Source organism: Mastigoproctus giganteus, chromosome 1 (assembly GCF_048544385.1).
Source record: "Mastigoproctus giganteus isolate SK-2022 chromosome 1, ASM4854438v1, whole genome shotgun sequence".
Classification (NCBI taxonomy): Eukaryota; Metazoa; Arthropoda; class Arachnida; order Uropygi; family Thelyphonidae; genus Mastigoproctus; species Mastigoproctus giganteus.
The window spans coordinates 219,282,912-219,305,696 of NC_143575.1; the positions used below are offsets into that span (position 1 = coordinate 219,282,912).

General features: G+C 37.2%; 1 protein-coding gene across 1 annotated transcript in view; it reads right to left on the reverse strand.

Annotated features, from left to right (window-relative positions):
- Window positions 1-2,905: 2,905 nt before the first annotated feature.
- Window positions 2,906-22,785, reverse strand: part of LOC150091531 (GTPase Era, mitochondrial) — a 242,211-nt gene continuing 222,331 nt past the window's right edge. Inside the window, exon 11 of the mRNA XM_090384396.1 lies at window positions 2,906-3,044. Within this exon, the coding sequence (XP_090240522.1) occupies window positions 2,919-3,044 (126 nt within the window). The 3' untranslated portion in view covers window positions 2,906-2,918. The remainder of the gene's footprint in view (window positions 3,045-22,785) is intronic.

Sequence of the window (22,785 nt, forward strand, 5' to 3'; positions counted from 1 at the left end):
TAGGCCTAAGTGGATGTCAGATGAAGTAATGAGACATATGACAGAGAAGAAAAATTAGCATTAGCATTAGTAGAGGCATATGATGCAAGAAAGCAAGCTTATGCAGCATCAGCCAAAAAAAAAAAAAAAAAACCCTTCCACTTCACCCCTCCATTCGTTCGAAATACCTGCCCAACTGAGCCTTAAATTTATTTAGGCTATCAACTTCCACAACAAGGGATGGCAGTCTGTTCCACCAACCAACTACCCGCTGGCTAAAGGCAAATTTCCGCACATCTATCCTACATCTGTCTTTTCTCAATTTGAATTTTTGCCCGCTCAGGTGATTATTCTGAGCAAGAGGCAGTCTCCCATCAGCATTGAGCATGCTCAAACCATTCAAGGCTTTGTACACCTCTATCAGATCACCTCGCCAGTGTCTAGTCTCCAGACACTGTAATTTGCAAAACTTAAGCCTTTCTTCGGAAGAGTAACCCTTCGTTCCGTTCACTAACCTTGTTGCCCTTCTCGTTCCAGCAGCTCTACATCCTTCTTGAAATGAGGCCTCCAGACCTGTATACAGTACTCAAGGTGCTGCCTGACCATTGCCTTATACAAGGGAATAATCACCTCCCTATCCCTGCTAGAAAAATTCCTGTATATCATTGTTAAGACACCATGAGCTACTCTTGCAGCCTGTCTGCACTGCTCAGAGAACTTCATATCTGCCTTCACAATTATCCCCATGTCCTTTTCATTCACTACCACTGTCAGTGTAGTACCACAGAGTTGATATGTTGCTCTGGGGTTGCTGTTTCCCATATGTAGCTCTTTTCATTTGTCATTGTTAAACTTAATTTGCCACCTCTCAGGCCATCTGCTCAACCTTTCCAGATCCTGTTGCAGCAGCATAGCATCAGTAGCATCCCTAACAACCCTGCCAACCAAAATGCATGGGATACATATAAATTAACACATAACACAAAAGCCTATGATGGATACAAGTTGATCTGTAACCAAGTTACAAAGGAGGTTAGGCAGGCAAAAGCAGATTACGAGAAATCCTTGGCAAGGGATGCAAAGAAAAACAGCAAAAAGTTCTTTACTTATGTAAACTCTAGAAGGAAGGGAATGAATCAGATTGGTCCACTTGATATCGATGGGTCAACTGTTAATAATCTTGCTCAGGTAGCTAACAAACTAAATGAATATGTTGCATTGACATTCATACATGAGGAGTTATTCAGCGAGGGTTTGCCAGAGGTGTATTCAACTCTGGCAGTAAGCTAGATAATCCTGTAATAATTGAGAGTAAAGTGAAGAAGAAATTGTTGAAGATAAACACAAGAAAGGCACCTGGGGTGGATGGGATCTATCCAGTTATATTATAGGAGGCAGCAAAGGAAGTAAGCAAACCCGTAGCCATAATTATGAGAACTTCCTTGGACTCAAGGAAGCTCTCAATAATTATGATGGCTAAGGGTTTGCTTACTTTAGGGGAGGTACCCACAGACTGGTGATGTGCAAATGTGACCCCAATTCACAAAAGAGGATCAAAGGCTCACAAGTAATTATAGACCTGTGAGTCTATAATTACTGTGTGAAAATTAATGGAAGCACTGGTTAAAGACGCACTGCAGGATCATCTAGACAAGACTTCAGTTATAGCTCGGACACAGCATGGTTTTGTTAAGGGGAAGTCTTGCCTGACCAATTTGATTGGATACTATGATGAAGTCACAAAAGAAATGGATGCAGGGAATAACTTTGATATTATATGCTTGGATCTTAGAAAGGCTTTTGATACTGTTGCACATGGAAAACTGCTGCACAAATTGGAGCAGTGTGGCATTGGAGGCAAATTGCCGCTATGGATAAAGGGGTGGTTGAGGGGGAGAAGACAGAGAGTGTTAATCAATGGATACTGCTCATCGTGGACTAATGTTATTAGTGGAGTCTCTCAGAGTTCAGTGTTAGGTCCATTATTGTTTTCTGTATTTATAAATGATATTGATGATGGTATATCAAGCTTAATGTCCAAGTTTGCAGATGATACAAAGGTTGGCAGGGTTGTCAAGGACACTACTGACACTATGCTGCTGCAACAGGATCTGGAAAGGTTGAGCAGATGGGCTGAGAGGTGGCAAATGAAGTTTAACATTGACAAATGTAAAGTACTACATATGGGAAACAGCAACCCCAGAGCAATGTATCAACTCTGTGGTATTACACTGACAGTGGTAGAGAATGAAAAGGACCTGGGGGTAATTGTGCAGGCAGATATGAAGTTCTCTGAGCCGTGCAGACAGGCTGCAAGAGTAGCTCATGGTGTCTTGTCAATGATATACAGGAATTTTTCTAGCAGGGATAAGGAGGTGATTATTCCCTTGTATATGGCAATGGTCAGGCCACACCTTTAGTACTGTATACAGGTTTGGAGGCCTCATTTCAAGAAGGATGTAGAGCTGCCGGAACGAGTACAGAGAAGGGCAACAAGATTAGCGAAATGAACAAAGGGGTACTCTTACGAAGAGAGGCTTAAGTTTTGCAAATTACAGTGTCTGGAGACTAGGCACCAGCGAGGTGATCTGATAGAGGTGTATAAAGGCTTGAATGGTTTGAGCAATGTTAATGCTGATGGGATTCTTCCTCTTGCTCAGAATAATCACCTGAGAGGGTATAAATTCAAATTGAGGAAAGTCAGATGTAGGATAGACATACGGAAATTTGCCTTTAGCCAGTGGGTCGTTGGTTGGTGGAACAGACTTCCATCCCGTGTCGTGGAAGTTGATAGCCTAAATAAATTTAAGGCTCAGCTTGACAGGTATTTCAAACGAACAAAGGGGTGAAGGGAAGTGGTTTGTTTTTTTTTTTTTGGCTGACACTGCATAAGCTTGCTTTCTTGCATCATATGCTTCTACTAATGCTAATATAGCTTTCTATTTCTTTTGAAATTTAATAACAAGCTTTAGTAATACATCACAGCGGAAAGTATTTGCAAGTTCTTGCCGAGACTCCTCCACAATCTGATTAATTGTTCTTCCACCAGGTCCTATTATCACTTTCTGAAGAAAAGAAAAATAAACAACATGAAATTTATTTTATTTTATTTTGAAGTACAGTACTTACAAGGGAACTGTCAACTCCGTCATGTTGAAACCTCAAAATTCCTCATTTATAAATCACATCAAATAATACTTAGCAAAATTTTAGTTGCCAATATCAAATTCAAGTATTCAAAAAAAGAAAAAAATAAAATAAATAAAAAAATTTCCCAAAATCTGAATTTTTGTCAATAGAAAATTATAAAGCTACAGTCATAATGGCTACTGTGTAGACACCATAAAAGAGGGAAAGAGGGTGTTGATTTGCATGAGTGTTGTCTGATCTTTCTATTTAATTGATATATCTATAGTGTACCTAACTGGTACCTGCATTGACTGATTGATATCTGCAGTGCTTTAAAATTTGCTTTCCAGAATGATGAACACATCAGCAATTTCCACAAAGTGGATTAACATAGTCATTACAAATGTCAAAAAGCTGCACAATCAGATTGCACATACAATGGTTACATGAACTGTTATGAACTCTGGCTTTTATCTGCAGTCTTCATATGCATGCACTGCAAATATGAGCTCTGTAATCACAAAGACAAACATGCATCAACTGAAAAGAGCTGTCAGCAAAAAGAGTTCAACCTCTTGTAGTTATCTTTTTTAAAATTTTATTTATCATTTAAAACAGTGCAATGTGCTTATTGCTTCCCTTGGCCACTCCACTTTGATGCATGTACAAGTATTTGATTATAGCCCCATATACTGAGCTGCAAATAGATTCAAAGAATGCCACAGACAAAAAATTAAAAACCAGGAATTTTTTTTAATGTTTGCAGCTTGTATTGGCAACTAAAATTTTTCACAGAAATATTATGGGAAGGGGAGTAAAAAAAAGAAAGATTCGCATTCACCCAGAAGTAGTTAATAGAAAGATGAAACTTTTTTTGTTTGATTTCTTTAAATTTTTATAGCAACAACACACATTTAGATTTCAATCTGAGAATTCATTTTTTATCTTTGCAGTGATTAATGAAGTGAAGTGTCACAATGGATAAAATCGAATATAGCTCAGTGATCTGGTTCCTCTTTCTGCAAGGGAAAACACCCAAAAGAAATCCACAAAGAAATGTTTGCTGTTCATGGAGAAAACTGTCCATGTTACACTGTTTAAATGTGGAGGAACCTCATTGCATGATGAAGAAATTTCAGAAAGAGCAAACTATTGTAACAGAAGAGTGTTGCAAAAATTGAGGTATTAATCTTGAAAGATCATCATATTAACATAAAAGAACTATCTGCACAGCTTCAAATTAGTGTAGGGTCTGTGCAGGACGTCAATAGTTGTATATGAGTAAAGTGTCTGCTAGATGGGTTCCCAGACTTCTGATCCCTTGCCAGAAGGAAAGGGCACAATATGCATGCGAAATATGCCACGAAAAGCAAGAAGGGTTTCACTACTAGTCAAAATGGATGAAACTTCAATCCATCACTATGATCCTGAAACTACACAAATGTCAGCAAGCCCTTTGACTAGATGCTTTTTCAGGAGCTGCTAAGTGGAATTAAATTTATTGATATAAAATTATCGTTTTTCTAACTTTTGATTGAAAATTACTAGTGTAGTATTTATTTGTAATTCCCTGATTAATTTGGTGCATTTGTTCTTTATTTGGCCCTTGTAATTGCTTAAAAACCCACAGTCTACTTCTGACATCATTGTGTTGCATCACATCGATAAGAACATTGAATTTTGCTGTTTTAGTACTGATATAGGAGACACGGAGGTTTCTACGTAGCATTGAAATCAGTATTAGAAGAGGCTTATAAACTATAACTTATAGTATATCTTTTAATACATACGGGTTTTAATAACTTAATTTTATCAGTAGTACATAATGTATGACATTAATATTCATAGAACCTTCTGTATTGGTGATCTGCGTATAGTACCATAAACAGGCCACTCGAAAGTTCGAATCATGTAGGCTGGCATTAGTTGGACAAATTTATTATCTATTATAATTACTTAGAACTTGCAAACATAATGGCATAATACATATAACTTAAACTTGATAGGAGATGCAAAATACATATCACATAAGCTCGATATTGCAACATATACATATTCAGTAACATAAACTTCAGAGCATAACGTGTGCATATTGTTATTACTGCATTAGGTATATAAATTTAGTGTAGTATTTTTAATTATATTGAATTTGAACAGAAAACATGCTTCAGACCAGAGCAGCAAAGCAAATGATTCAAGTTAGTGGAAGTGCCATGACTTGGGGGAGGATTGAGAGGGCGGTTGTCCTCTGAATCACAGCCTTATGAAATGTACTCCTTGTTTCATGTTTGAAGAACTATTAGGAATGGGACATGATATTGCCAAGGGACTATTAGGAATGGGACATGATATTGTCTTTGTGTGTTCTCAATCTAAAGAGTGTGAGAATATTAGGTGCCAACTCAGCATTGTTATGGGCCTTTATGAGAGCTTTAAGAATAGGATATATGCCCTCGAAGGATATCAGTTGGGGGCTCATCAAGATCGCAGCTGATAGAGCATCCACTTGATCATCAGGCAACATAGCAGAAATCCCCAAGGCAGAATGCATTGGCCCCATTGTCAGGGAAGTGTGAAATATATTGTGCAAAAAGGATAGGTGAAATAGGACCAGGATATGTCTGCTGGGGCCAAAAGTTGATGTTGTAGAGCAGATATCTTTTAAGGGCACAAAAAGTGATTTTTATATATCACCTTTTGATATATAACAATATTACACTGGCATTAATGACATTAAGAGTAAGAGATCTGCGTACTTAACAAGTACAGGTCAATGTTGAAAAAAAGTCATGAGTTAGGGTTAAATTTGAAAGTATCTGCAATTCTACCCCGACACGATAGGAGGGAGTACAGAGAGCCTTGTCAATCAATCCGGCCCTGGAGAGATTGTGCAAGGCTCACGGGGTAGAATTTTTCTCAGCTGGTCTGTGCTTGTTAACAGGAGAGACTGCTTCTACAGGGATGAGATACACCTAAATAGAAGGGGTGCAAGAATATTTACTGATGCTATCAAGGCAGTGTTAGGTGGGTCAGAAAACTGCTAGCTTGGGAGGGTATTCACAGACTAAAAGATTGACAGTAGCCACAGGCAGAGGGGGCAAGCAATTCTTGCACTGCTTCTATTAGATTGGAGGACAGGGTTCTGGGGTTTTCAGGGACTGGTGGATCTGATATTGTTGAGATATCAGAGACATGGTGACACACTGATATAAGCAGTGCAGAATTGGAATTCGAGGAGTACAATGTGTACAGAAAGGACAGATGGGATAGGAAGGGAGGAGGGGTTATGCTGTTAGTTAAGAAAATAAAATCTAAGGAAGTGTATTCAGTTCACATAGATGATCAGTGCAATGCTGAGTCAGTTTGGTGTGATGTTAGCACTGGGAAAGCAAAAATGAGGGTAGGGAGTTTGTTATAGGCCTAATGACTCTGATGAGTACAATGAACAACTGTACAGAGAAATAGAGTGGGCCAGTAAATCAGATTCCCTAATAATGGGGGATTTCAACTTCCCAGACACTGACTGGAACATATGGGTTGGTCACTCACACATTAGCAAGACTTTTGTGGATTTATAGGATAATTGTTTTCTACACAAGCATGTTCGAGAGGCAACCAGAGGGAGTAATTCTCTTGATCTCATTATCAGCAGTGATTCTTCATTCATTAAGAATTTGCAGATAAAGGAAATACTAGGTAGGAGTGATTATAGTGTACTGGTGTGGGATTTACTACCATCAGGGGTAAAGGGAAGGGTTTTTCTTCTGTACAGGTGACTACATTGGTCTCAGACAGTTTTTAAACTGTATACAGTGGGACCAACTGATGATGTTACCAGCAGCAAATTCTAAATGGGAAGCATTCAAGGAAGTAATCGTGGTAGCTACTAAGCTTTTCATACCGATTAAGAAATATTGTTCATGGTTTAGGCCTATATGGACATCAGATGAACTGAGACTCATGGCAGAGAAAAAAAATGCATGGGATGCATATAAAATATTAGGCGACACAAAAGCCTATGATAGATATAAGCTAGTCGGTAATCAAGTCACAAAGGAAGTTAGGCAAGCGAAGGCAAATTATGAGAAATCTTTGGCAAAGGATGCTAAGAAAAACAGCAAGGACTTCTTTAGTTATATAAACTCTAGAAGAAGGAGATGAATCAGATTGGTCCACTTGATGTCGATGGTTCGACTGTTGATGATTCTGCTCAGAGAGCCGATAATCCGCTTAAGTATTTTGCATCTACATTCACACATGAAGAGTTATCAAGGGAGGAAAATGCCAGAAATTTATCGAACTGTAACAGGATGTTTCACGATTTTGTAATAACTGAGAGCAAAGTGGAGGAGAAATTGTTGAAATTAAACATAAGAAAGGTACCTGGGGTGGATGGGATCTATTCGGTTATAGTATAGGACGTGGCAAAGGAAGTAAGCAAACTATTAGCCATAATTATGAGAGCACCTTTAGGCTCAAAGGAAGTACCCACTGACTCTCCAGTCAGTAGGCATTCCCAATCAGTGGTAATGCATTCCCAATTCAGAAAGGGGGATCTAAGGGTGACACGAGTAATTACAGACCAGTTATTTTAACTTCTGTTCTGGGTAAAATAACAAAGTCACTGGTTAAGGATGCATTGCAGGATCATCTAGACAAGACTGCAGCAATAATTCAGACACAGTATGGGTTTGTTAAGGGAAAGTCTTGTCTGACAAATTTGATTGGATACTATGATGAGGTTAAAAAGGAACTAGAAATAATTTTGATATCATATACTTGGATTTCAGGAAAGATTTTGACACTGTTGTGCATGGAAGATTATTATACAAATTGGAACAGCATGGTACAATGGATAAAAGATACAACAGATAATGGATTACTACAATGGATAAAAGCATGGTTGAGTGGCAGAAGACAGAGTGGTAATCAATGGATGCTGCTCTTCATGGACTAATGTTATTAGTGGAGTCCCACAGAGTTCGGTGGTGGACCCACTGTTGTTTTGTATATTTATCAATGATATTGATAAATATATCAGGCTTAGTGTCAAAGTGTGCAGATGATACAATGGTTGGCAGGGTTGTTAATGATAGTAATGGCTGTGTGCTACTGCAACAGGATCTAGAAAATTTGGGCAGATGGGCTAAGAAGTGGCAACTGAAGTTTAATATTGACAATTGCAAAGTACAGCATATGGGCAGAAGTAACCACAGAGAATCTTACCAACTATGTGGTACTACACTTATGGTGGTAGAAAATGAAAAAGACTTGGGAGTAATTGTGCAGTTAGATATGAAATTTTCTGAGTAGTGCAAACAGGTTGCCAGAGCAGGTCATGGGATATTGTCAATGATATACAGAAATTTTAGTAGTAGGGAAAAGGAGGTGATTATCCCTTTATATAAGGAAATGGTCTGGCCACACCTTGAGTACTGCACACAGGTCTGGAGGCCTCATTTTAGGAGGGATGTAGAGTTGCTTGAGCAAATACAGAGAAGGACAAAAAGATTGGTGAGGGCAACGAAAGGGTGATCTTACTGAGAAAGGCTTAAGTTCTGCAAATTGCAGCATCTGGAGACTAGGCACCTGCAATGTGATCTGTGAGGTGTATAAGACCTTGAATGGGTTGAGCAGGCTCAATTTTCTGATTTGCTCGGATTATGAACCTGAGGGGGCATAAATTCAAAATGAGGAAAGACAGTTATAGAATAGATGTGCAGAAATTTGCCTTTAGCCAATGGGTGGTTCATTGCTGGAATAAACTTCCATCTGTCGTTGTGGAAGTTGATAGCTTAAATAAATTCAAGGAGGAACTGGAGAAATGTTTAGAGGGATTGGATGTGTGAAATGTTTTTTTTTTTTTAAATTTAATTTTATTTTATTTTTTGGCTGATGCTACATTAGCTTGCTTTCTTGCCTCACAACCCTCTACTACTCCTCCACAATAATACACCTGCACATTCCTCCCATGCTGTAGTGAGGTGTGTCCACAAATGTGGGCTTGAAATGTTGCCCATCTTGCTTATTTCGCCGATCTGGCACCCTCAGTTTTTTTCCTCTCTCCTGTCCTAAAGTCCTTTCTTAGTGGAAGACTTTGTTGCTGATAATAAGTTGATTTTTGCTGCTGAGTTATGGTTTGAAGGACAGTCAGAGAACTTCTACAAAAGTGGCATGCAGAAGCATATTTAGAGGAGGCAAAAATGTATCATTTTCTTCGGTGACTATGTTGAAAAAGTGTAATATATGATATATTTTTTTTTAACCTTCTGTCACAACTACTTCTGGGTGAATACAAATCTTTATGTGACTCCCACTCATCGTACTTGGCATGTTATGATTACATGAGAATAATTTCAATAGAGGTTTCAACATAAGGTTGATAGTTCCCTTGTTTCACTACAGATTCATAATAATAATCTTGGTAGTTAATCTAATTAAAAAATAGTTAATTTTTTTTTAAGTACATGATAAAATAATTCTGTTATCCAACTGGAAGTTCCTGTAAAAAGAAGCTTGCAGCTATTATAATGTTGGATGAGTAGTTAAATTTTTTTATTGTGGCTTTTTTTTTAAAAAAAATTTTGGCAGAGTCTTAGTAATTAAAAATTAACTCCTTCAACAGGAGTTATTGTGGTTCTAGTGACCAGGAAATTGTAAAAATACAGAATCATGTAAAGTTTATGTTATACAGTCCATTCCGATTATTTGGGACACATTGGGACTAGTGCATTTTGGCCCAATTAAGGGCTGCCCCAATTATCCGAAGTTTCACGTAAATAGTTAAAAATACAATGTACCCCCCCCCTTTACAATTAGTTCATTGTACAATCAAATCACGTTACGACGAACTCACCATAGTAAAGTACCGTTCACTATACGATGTGTAGTAAGCACCGGTCATTGTGATCACGTTTGTGAATTGAATTTTAATTCTATTAAACAGCAATTCTAATTAGTGATAGGAGGAATATTATCCACAGGCTATAAAAGCAAAGATATATTAAGCACAATTTACCCTTTATTACCTTACCAATTAAAAAAATTAAATGATCTGTGAAAATCGGAAGAATATACGTGATAATCGAAATAATTAATACATACTGTGATATGTACATACGAACTAGTTGACATTTCTGTTCACTGACATTTGTGGGTGGAGGTTAAAATTTAAAACAGTAAAAAGATAAGCAATCAATAACGAAGAACACGGCATGCACAAATTGCAAGTAACACGATACGCGCAAGTGAGAACCGAGTAACAAGTTACAAAGCTTTAAAAATAGGAATGAAGAGAAGATCTGAAAATTAATTTTTTTATATGATTGAAGATTTCATGGAAGTGTAAACACATTTCACCATAATAACCCACAGAATTACAGCTGTAGTATTATCACAAATTCAGTAAGATCGAGTTTACTGTCCATTTATGATAGATTTCATTAACAGAAAAGCCTAATAAACAGGTGACTGCTAATTGTTTTTATTGTTTTATGGTTGTGACCTCCAGAATTTTGACTGAACCACGTGGTACCGTCGGAGACAATCATAGGGTAATCTCCAGCACTGCAGTCTCCTGCCCCGATTAAATGGCATGCTGTCCCAATTAAGCGAAGTAAACTCTGGCTATTTTCTCGATTGGTTTCTGTTTTTTAAGATTTGTTCCAAATAAATGGCTGCCCAGATTAACCGGTGGCCCAAATAACCGGAATCCCCACTGTATTAACAATATATATTATTATAAATAAAATTAACACACACACACAGCTATTTGCAAAAGAGGCTTTTTTAAATCTAATATACAGTTGGCCTCAACTCTCTTAAGCATCATACTTTCTGCTAACTTGGAGATGTGAGCCAGAATTTGCCTCTTTTCTGCTGCAAAGCAGTTGGTAGAAAAGGAAAAGGCCATTTTGGTTACAACCTAATTCAGGGCTTTGATTTATCATATAGGTGTTCAGGATGCAAAGCTGGATGATCTGTGTTCATAGGCCCTAGGCACTTTTATTCCAAAATGTGCTAAAAGATGGAAGTAAAATGTTTCTTCTATTTTAACACTTTGACTGTGAATCATGTCAATTAACATGACTCAAGTTTCAACTATAATAAATGATAAACCACCTGAAATGATGGAGTGACTATCACGTCAATTCTTCTAGTTTCAAGAACGGTCGCTAGATTGTGTATGAGTATTGAATTGAAGTTCCTAGAGTCGACTGCACACGTTTTTCTCAGTTTGTTTTTCATTAGTCACAGTGAAAAGAGTGAAGCGTTTTTTCCCCTTCCTTGATAGGCCCTAGGCACTGTGCCTATAGTGCCTAATGGAAAATCCAGCCCTAGATGGGTGTTGAGGTGTGGACTATGAACAGTTAATCCAACTTTTTGATATCACTGTCCAAAAAACTAGTCCATGGAGCATTATCATGCTGGTGCTAATAAGACCTATTTCTATTGCACTCTCACATTGTAGGTTGTGCATAACTGTCCAAAACGTCCAAATAAATCATGGACTTTATGGTTTTCAACACTACCACCTACAAATCGGAATCATTAAAACAGCTCCATACCTTTAGACCACCTACATGGTTGAGACGATACACTTCAACAAGCACTCTCGGAGCAATTCCATATTCAAACATGACCCTTAGAACAAAATACTGCACAATTCATCACATAGCACCTTTCACCACTATTCTAGAGTCCATGAACATTGGGAATGACACCATTCCAAATGCTGTTTTGCAAAACAGCATTTTGAGTGGTGTACTGCAAAATAGTGCCCTGCCATTGAATCAAAAGCTATGCAGTGTTTTTTGTTGTTGTTGTTTTGTTGGTATGAAAGTTTCATGACACAAGGGCAACTGTGGCCAATATGTATCTGTCAGTGTCATTATGTTCATTTTAATGATTTAGAATGGATATATCAGAGTGTATTTATTCCTGGATGTTTAATATATTCCTGGATGTTTAATATATATAAAGAGTTCACTTAGGTTTGCTTTGTCACCAAGTACACGAGAGAGGGTTAGAGGAGCTTGCAAGCTTGCTAATGATTAGAAGGATGTGGTTAAAACGACTGAATAGGATGGACAGTCAACCAGGATGTGCCTTACTGTAAGTTGTATCTGACACACAGAGCAAAGTGGGGGATCTTCTCTTAGAAGTAAATGTTTATGAGTGAGGAAGGTATGCCCAATGCGCAGTCTTGTTAATATAACTTCCTCCTATTACTTGTTAACATAACTTCCTCACAGTCTTGTTAACATAACTTCCTCACAGTCTTGTTAATATAACTTCCTCTATTTGTATATGAGCTAGAACACCACGAACATAGATCTTTTTTTATTCTGCAAAGTTTATTGCACGGTTAGTCCCTCCAAAGTTGTTTCCAAATGGAAGTATATTTGGTACGAAATACATCCCTATAATCTGTAAATGGTACAAACTGAAAGTTATCTTGTATATTAAGATTTGGATTTTTTGCGGCTTGGTCTGCATGATTATTTCCTGGGATTCCAACATGGCTGGGAATCCAACAGATAGACACTTGTTTTCTTTCTTTATGCAAAACTCTGAGTTGTTTTTTGATATGCTGAATCAAGGAATTTGAGGAATATTTGCTGTTCTGTAAAGCTGCTACTGAACTAAGTGAGTCAGTATAGATTAGAGCAGGTAGCAGTTGATGCTTGGTAATATCATCCAGTGCTAGTTTAATAGCATATAATTCTGCTGTGAAAATACTGCAAACATGAGGCAAGGAGACAGATATAATATATTCCGTTAAAACTACTGTGGCACCTACTGAGTTGTTCGATTTTGAACCATCCGTGTAAATCTGATGACTGTTTCTATTTTCAAAACTGTGCAGTGTGCTATCGATGGTTGCAATGCCAATGGATGAGGCATGAACTATCCTCTTTATGATTCTTCAAACGTGTTCATTAAGTTTGAGGCTGTCCACGCCTATTTTTAATTGCTGTATTACCTACAGTCTTCCATCTTTGAATAACATATAATTAGCTCTATAAAGGGGAATTAAAGACTAAAGGAGAAGTGGTTTGGAAAAAGAATTCAGTAGATTAATTTGTTCTTTTGCTTAATTTCTTTAATATATTGTAAATTTAATTCTGATAAATTCTGAAGTTACTTTCTATGATATTTTGTAAATTTAATTCCTACCTTTCATACAAATGACATTCTTTTAGGTTTATTTTAAGTTGATATTCTTTAGTTCAGTAGTTCAAATTTTTTGTATCTGCTTAATTATTGTAATATTTTTAAATTTAATTCTATAATATTTTGTAAATTAAATTTTTAGATTAATAACTGTTTTAGAAGACCCACACTAAATACTTCACCTGAGGATATCAAGAGAAAGTATTCAATGATGGAAATGGTCATAGAGGGATTCCTATATGAATCATGAGTTCATCGTTTGCATAGTCTATGTAATTTACTCAAGGGTTGATCTAATTAATCGTCGTAGCTGAACAGACAATTCTTTTCTTTGATCCTAATGTAAGGAGTGTACCAATTTAAAAATAAAATTCAGTGCATTGATAGATCAATTTGAGTCACTATAAAAACAGGTGCTTTTCCTAGAGACAAATAAAACTCAATACTTGTAAGGGATTCAAGCATCTAGTGACCTGAAAAGTGTACTTCTAATTTGGCCCCAGAACAGAATAGTCAAGTGCATACTGCTCTGGTTCAAAAGCAGTCTTTTTGTTTTGACACTCCATTGTCATGGAAATGGGTAACATTTTTTGTAATAAGAATATGTGGTTAGAACCAGGTTTGTGCTGGGGCAACAATAAATGATGTTACCAACAGATTGTCAGATTTTAAGGGGCTTAAAGGGAGAATTGTTATTCGTGGTGGGGGGGGGGGGGGGAATGGCCTAATCACATTAAGCGCACATGATCTGACTATGTATTGGATAAATATAAGACCATAATGCAAAAAAGGGCTTTGAGTTAAGTCAGAATGTTTGTCTGTAATTCTGCAAAGGTGCAATAGGATGGACAACATGCCAAAACCCTTGGGATTAACTCGCTAACTACCTATTTGATTCCCTCTCCTCACCTGGTGAGGTTGTGAAAACACGAATGGTTTCTGATTTTTGTATTTCTATAGCATATTACGATTAGTGGTGATCTGCCATATATTGTGCCAATATAAAGCCCACGTGAACAGGTGAAGTTTTTACGGCACCAGCTAACAGAGAAGTTTCCTTAAATTTTTGCTTTTTTATTCATTTAAATTGGCATATTAATTTATTTTCTAGAGTTGCTTTATATTCCTAGTAACAATACTTTAGTTTAATTTGAACTTAAGATAGAGATTTTCTAGGTTATTACTTAGTATCGGTAAGAGTATCTAATCCACATGTTGGACAAGTTTTGCAGCTCCCTAAATATAATTAAAAACTTAGCGAACGCTAAGTTTTTAATTATATTTAGCCGGTTTATTAATTGTTAGATTAAATTATTTTCTATAAGTAGCTTATAGACCTAGTCAAGCTTCGTGGTTTATTTTGAATTTAGGTAGCGCGAATTTGAAAGTAATTAATACCTCATGTCTGTGGATTTACTCATAACTTGCCGCCATTGTTATATGATACATGTACCCTGAACTAGGTAGCGTTAAAGTTTAACGGAAAACTAGACAGCAAGTATAGTAGCATAAATTAATCAGTAAAATTTACTAATCTTATTAAATTTCATTGTCAATTAAATTGTACTTTTTTTAACTAAATACATATAACGACCTAGTTTTTACAAACTTAACATTATAAATTAACACATATAACTTGATAGGAGATAAGAAAGTCATAAAACGTACCTCAGAGATATTCAATACTGAAATACATATATATATATATAGTGTTATAACTGCATTGGGTTATAAGTTTAGGGTTATATTTTGTATTGGAATTTTATTTGAAATTGAATAGAATTCATGACTCAGACCAGAGCAGCAAAGCAAAAGGTTCAAACTAATGGGAGTACTGTGGCTCAGGAGAGAACTGAGGGGGGGGGGCGGTTGTCCTCTGAATTACAGCCTTTTGAAATGCACTTGTTTTATGTTTGTTGAGCAATCAGGAACGGGACATGATATTGCCAAGGTGAATGTCTTTGCGTGCGTGTGATGTAAGGTGTGTAAGGAAATCAGGTGCCAACTCAGCATTGTTATGGGCCTATACAAGAGCTTGAAGGACAGGGTGGATGCTCTCAAAGGATGCAAATTGAGGGGCCCATCAAGCTCTCAGCTGCCTGCATCAATGCCAGAGCTTGAACTTGAACATCACGCAACACAGCGGCAACCCCGAAAGCAGAATGCGCTGGTCCCAAAGGAACAAGTTGTCAATGATTATACTGTCAGGGAAATGGAGAACATATCGCGCAAAAAGGATGGGTGGAACAGGACCAGGGTAAGTCTGCCAGGGACAAAGGTTGATGACTTTGTAGAGCAGATATCATCTTTTAAGGGCACAAAGGGTGATATTGTTGTACATGTTGGCACTAAATGATATTAAGAGTAGGAGACCAAAGGAATTACTTAACAAATACAGGTCAATGTTGAAAAAAAAGCCATGAGTTAGGGTTGAAATTGAAAGGGGTCTGCAATTCTGCCCAGACACGATAGGAGGGGGTATATGATGAGAGCCTTGTTGATCAATTTGGCCCTGAAGAGATTGTGCAAGGGGTAGAATTTTTCTCAGCCTGGTCTGTGCTTGTTAACAGGAAAGACTGCTTCTACAGGGATGGGATAAACTTAAATAGAAAAGGTGCAAAAATATTTGCTGATACTATCGTGGCAGTGTTAGGTGGGTCGTAAAACTGCTAGCTTGGTGGGGGGGAGAGATACAAGGACTAATAGTTTAACAGTAGCTGCTGGCAGAGGTGAAAGTGATTCTTGCAATGCTTCTATTGGAATGAGCAGCAGCCTGAAAAACAAGATGCCAGGTATTTCAGAGACAGGTGCACATATACTTTTGTGTACACCAATGCTAGGAGCATTAGTTAATAAAATTGATGAGCTTGAAGTGCTAGTCAAGACATCAAAGGCAGATATTGTTGGGATATCAGAGATGCATTGTTACACAGACATAAGCAGTGCAGAATTGGAATTTGATGAGTACAATGTGTACAGAAAGGATAGACAGGACAGGAAGGGAGGAAGGGTTATGCTGTTAGTTAAGAAACACATAAAATTTAAGAAAGTGCATCCAATTGATGTTGGTGGACAATGCAATGTTGAGTCTGTACATAAGCACTGGGAAAGGAAAAATGAGAGTAGGTGTGTGTTATAGGCCTAATGAGTATAATGAGCAATTGTGCAGAGAAATAGAGTGGGCCAGTAAATCAGAGTGTCTTATAATGGGAAGTTTTAATTTCTCAGAGATTGACTGCAATTTGTGCATTAGTCACTCACACACACTAGCAAGGCTTTTGTGAATTAGATGCCTGTTTTCTACAGAAGCATGTTTGGAAGGCAACTAGAGGGAGTAATATTCTTGATCTGATTATCAATAGTGATTCTTCATGCATTAAGAATCTGCAGATAAAGGAACCACTAGGAGACAGTGATCACAGTGTTCTAATGTGGGATTTACTCAAAGAGGTAACTACCATCAGGGGCAAAGGGAAGGGTTTTTGCTTTCATAAAGGTGACTACAGTGGACTGAGACAATTTTTAAATTCTATACAACGGGACCAACTGATGATGTTACCAACAGCAAATTCAAAATGGGAAGCTACTAGGCTTTTCATACCAACTAAGAAATACTGTTCAAGATTTAGGCCTAAATGGATGTCAGATGAATTAGATATGTGACAGAGAAGAAAAATTCATGGGATACATATAAATTAACAGGTGACACAGAAGCCTATGATAGATATAAGCTGGTCTGTAACCAAGTCACAATGGAGGTTAGGCAGGAAAAGGCAGATTACGAGAAATCTTTGGAAAACGGTGCAAAGAAAAACAGCAAAGAGTTGTTTGCTTATGTAAACTCGAGAAGGAAGGGGATGAATCGGATTGGTCCACTTGATATCGATTGTTCAATTGTTGATGATCCTGCTGAGGTAGCTAACAAAGTAAATGAATATTTTGCATCTACATTCACACATCAGGAGTTATTCAGGGAGGGGAATGCCAGAGGTTTATTAAACTCTAGCAGTAAGCTAGATAATCTTATAATAACTGAGAGTAAAATGGAGGAGAAATTGTTGAAGATAAACATAAGAAAGGCACCTGGGATGGATGGAATCTATCCAGTTATATTAAAGGAGGCAGCATAGGAAGTAAGCAAACCCCTAACCATAATTATGACAGCTTCCTTGGACTGGAAATGTGCAAATGTGACCCCAATCCACAAAGGAGGATCAAAGGGAGACACAGGTAATTACAGACCTGTTAGTTTAGCTTCTGTTCCAGGGAAATTAATGGAGGTTCTGGTTAAAGAAGCACTGCAGGATCATCTAAACAAGACTTCAGTTATAGCTCGTATACAGCATGGGTTTGTTAAGAGGAAGTCTTGTCTGACCAATTTGATTGGATACTATGATGTAGTCAGAAAGGAACTGTATGCAAAGAATAATTTTGATATTATATATTTGGATATTAGAAAGGCTTTTGATACAATTGCACATGGAAGACTGCTGCACAAATTGGAGCAGTGTGGCATTGGAGGCAAATTGCTGCTATAGATAAAGGGATGGTTGAGTGGAAGGGGGGAGAGAGAGAGAGAGAGAGAGAGAGAGAGAGAGAGAGAGAGAGAGAGAGAGAGAGAGAGAGAGAGAGAGAGAGAGAGGGGTAATCAATGAACACTGCTCTTCGTGGACTAATGTTATTAGTGGAGTCCCCCAGGGTTCAGTGTTGGGTCCATTATTGTTTTCTGTATTCATTAATGATGGTATATCAGTCTTAATGTCCAAGTTTGCAGACGATACGAAGGTCGGCAGGGTTGTTAATGACACTAATGACAGTACGCTGCTGCAACAGGATCTAGAAAAGTTGAGTAGATGGGTTGATAGGTGGCAACTGAAGTTTAACATTGACAAATGTATAAAGTACTGCATATGGGAAGCAGTAACCCCAGAGTAACGTATCAGCTGTATGGTACTACACTGACAGAGGTAGAGAGTGAAAATAACCTGGGGGTAACTGTGCAGGCAGATATGAAGTTTTCTGAGCAGTGCAGGTGGTCTGCAAGAGTAGCTCATGGTGTCTTGTCAATGATATATAGGAATTTTTCTAGCAGGGTAAAGGAGGTGATTATCCCCTTGTATAAGGGGATGGTCAGGCCACACCGTGAGTACTGTATACAGGTCTGGTGGCCTCATTTTAAGAAGGATGTAGAGCTGTTGGAACGAGTACAGAGAAGGGCAACAAGATTAGCGAATGGAACAAAGGGGTACTCTTACAAAGAGAGGCTTAAGTTTTACAAATTACAGTGTCGGGAGACTAGGCACCTGCGAGGTGTATAAAGCCTTGAATGGTTTGAGCATGCTCAATGCTGATGGGATTGTTCCTCTTGTTCAGAATAATCACCTGAGAGGGCATAAATTCAAATTGAGGAAAGACAGTTATAGGATAGATGTTCAGAAGTTTGCCTTTAACCAGCGGGTGGTTGATTGCTGGAACAAACAGCCATCTGTCGTTGTAGAAGTTGATAGCTTAAACATATTTAAGGCAGAACTAGACAAACATTTGGAGCAGGTGGATGAGTGAAACGAGAAGGGTGTGTGTGTGTGTGTGTGTGTGTGTGTGTGTGTGTGTGTGTGTGTGTGTGTGTTTTGGCTGATGCTTATATAAGCTTGCTTTCTTGCACCATGTGCCGTTTCTAATGCTATTAGTTATAATTCATTTAACCTCATGTTATTACATTAATTTTTACTTAACTCACTGTACATTATAATTAAAAAGCAATTTTTATTTAAAAATTATTCACTTAACCTACTATTCTCTAGAAGTATTTTTATTTTAGTATCCCCCTCTTGGCTATAGCTGCTTAGTGCTGGTTGGTGTGTGTGTGGGCCTATACGTTCAACATATTTGCCATATTTTCATGACTGTTCCATGTGTTAGCCATACTTTTGTTTTCCTAGTACAAAATTTTGTAGAAAGCCCTTCTAGGTCTTTGCCCAATTTACCCCATGGTTCTTTACACCGAGGCAAGTGCACTGATGTCTCACTGTATTGAAACCATAACTATTTACCCTTCTGAAACTATAAATTCTGGAAATTCTATAAAATTCTTATATTACTACAGCTAAAGCAGTATTTTTTGTATATATATGTTTCATCCATAAAAAAGTCAGTAAGTTCTTATCACCTAAGTGACCTTTTTTGATGGTGATATTGCAAGGAAAGCTGGTAAGTGTTTACTTATTATTATTAATTTATATAAAATTAACCTTAAAACAGAATTCTTTAAATTAGATCTGAGTTTGATTTAAAAAAATAAAATTAAAATTAGAAATTTAATTTTACTAGAATTTTAAGAATTACATAATAATAACTCATTGTTTTTGAATTCACTGAAGAAGTGGTAAGGAAATATCACAAAATATTTGACTCTATTATGTACATGTTTCCAAATTGGTAATAAACATAATTAAACCAACATAGGTTTGGTTTGAGTGCTTTATTATCTCTGAATAGCACAGTTTACTTACGTGCCATACTGCTCAAGGAATATCGATATTCCTTGAGCAGTAGTAATTCAAGGAATAGTAATGAAGGTTTACTTTAATTTTGCACAAAAATGGTTTTATGGGGGGGGGGAGATAGTACTCTTTCTTGAACACAAATTTTTGCCTAATGCAGACTTGCCAGGAACTCACCTCCTCATTAAGTTTGGGCTACCTGATACTAATCCCTTGCCAACTGTTTGGGGATTGATGTCTGTAAATTGAGTCTCATAGATAATGAGACTCAATTTACAGACATCAAGGTGGTTGCCGTGAATTCTATTCATAATATGAAAACATGTATATTTCAATTTGCAAGAGCTGTTTCTTTACTGAACACAAAATAGATAATACATTTAAAAAAAAAAAGTTAAAATAACAAAATTAAAGCCATTAAATTTTTATTTACCTTCAATGTAGTAGGATAAAAGTGAAGAGTTTTATGGAAAAGGGCTCTGTAAACCCTCCATGATTCTTCTTTATTTATCAAGGCAGACAAGGGTGATGAGGTGGATGACATGTAACTTTTGGTCAATAGTGGATTTGTTTTTAAAAAAAAAAATGTGGAGCAGATCACTAGGCTTATTTTATTTTATTTTTTTGTGTTCCTTCTCAGTGAATTCACTTTAGCATTAATTGCATGGTTAGAGGCCATTTAAGCACATAGTTTCCCAAAGTTGTTAGCCTCAATCACCCATGGAGGAAAATTATTCTGGTATTTAAGAACTCTCTGGCTTAAAAAAAAACTTCCTATAATTCAGTCTAAATCTCCTTTCCATGTAATTTTAATTTATGGCATCTAGTTCTAGAATCATTTATAACAGTGAAAATTTTCAGTATTAGATATTAGCAAGGGCCACATGGTGCAAGGAAGTCTATGACTTATGCTACACCAGCCAAAAAATAAAATAAAATAAATAAAAAACATATAAATAATAATAAAAAAATAATAAATAATAATAAAAAATAAATAAAAATAAATTAAAAAAATATATAATAATTAATAGGAGAAAAGGAAATAGACAATCTATGTGTTTCTCTCCTCCCATAGGTAATTATCCAGCTGACCTTTGAATTTCCCTAAACTATCAGCCTCTACCACCCATGTAGGTAACTTATTCCAGTAATTTTTAACTTGCTGGCTAAAATAAAACTTCCTGCAATCCATTCTAAACATCTCCCCCCGTAAATTGAAATTATGGCTGCTAGTTCTAGAATTATTTTTAACCGTGAAAATTTCGTCCTCATTCATTTACTTATGCCTCTCAGAGCTTTAAACATTCAAGTCTCCTCTAAAGTGCCTAGTTTCCAAGCTCTGCAACCCACATATTCGAAGTCATTCCTCATATGGACGCCCTTTTGTTGATCACACCAGGCAAGTTATCTGTCTTTCTTTAGGTGCGGTCACCATACTTGAACACAGTATTCCAAGTGTGGTCTAACAATAGCCTTATATAATGGGATTATGATGTCCTTATCTCTACTAGCAATTTTTCGATAAATCATCGAGAGGACAGCATGGGCCTTTCTTGCAACCTATCTACAATGTTCGAAGAACTTCATGTCTGACCGTATTGTAACACTCAAGTCCCTTTCCTCCGCTACCACCTTTAGTTCAACTCCACCAAGTGTATAAGTTATTTTGGGGTTACTGTACCCCCCAGGTATAATACCTTACACTTTGCTAGATTAAAGCATAGCTGCCATTTTCTGACAATCCGCGAAGTCTATCTAGGTCACTCTGAAGAAGCTCTGCTTGGCGGTGATCATTAACTACTCTACCAATTTTTACATCATCTGCAAACGTAGACACCACACCATCTACCCTTCATCGATGTCATTTATGAAAATCAAAACCAACAGTGGTCCTAATACTGATCCTTGGGGAACCCCACTTCTTGCATCAACCCATCTGAGGAATAACCATTTATCACAACCCTCTGCCTCCTCCCCTGAGAAGCCATCCAGCTATCCATCTAAGGATTTTCTCTGTGATTCCAACCTGTTCCCATTTATAAAGTAACCACTCATGTGGAACTGAGTCAAATACTTTGCTGAAATCCAAATAAACAAAGTAGAAATTATTCCCCAAATCCAATGAAATTGTTTCCTAAGTCCTGAGTGACCCGGCCAAAATAGCTAAACAGATTTGTTAAACATGATTTTCCCTTTACAAAACCATGCTGTGTATCTTTCACAATTCCATTTCTATTTAAATTATCCTGAATTCCACCCTTTATCATTGTGTCCATGATTTTCCCTACTACTGAAGTTAGACTGACCGGCCAGTAATTTCCCACTTCACTCTTAGAACTGCCCTTATGTATTGGAGATACATTGGCACTTTTCCAATCCAATGGAATCACTCCCGAGTCCAGTGATGCCCTCATAATTAGCCTCAATGGTTCAATTCACTCGCTTTCCACCTCTCTTAACATTATAGGGTATATGCCATCAACCCCAGTAGCCTTACTGGCCTGTAGGCTCGAAAGTTTCTTCATTAAATAATCATGTGACACTTCAACATCATTAATTACATTTTTTCAACTTCACTCCCATAATTTCTCATTGACACAAATGGTTTTTCTTCTGTAAATATTGATGCAAAGTAACTGTTGAGTCCATCTGCAACTTCAGAGCTGGAGTATCCAATACTATCCCACGTCCATTATATACGGGTCCGATCTCCTTTGCCCTTCTCTTCTTTGCATTTATATATGTGAAGAATTCCTTATCCCCTCTTTGCCAGTGATTTCTCATAATCTGCCTTTGCCAGCCCTTCTGTGGCACTATTACAGATCAATTTGTAGCTGTTATAGGCTCCAGTACTTTTTATTGCTCTGTAACTTTTCCATGCAGTCTTTTTCTGCACAAGTAATCTGGCAACTTCTTTATTAATCCAACTTGGAATCTTCCTCATGGAATATTTTTTTTAATGGCATATATGCATTCAATGCTTCTGTGATTAATGTTTTAA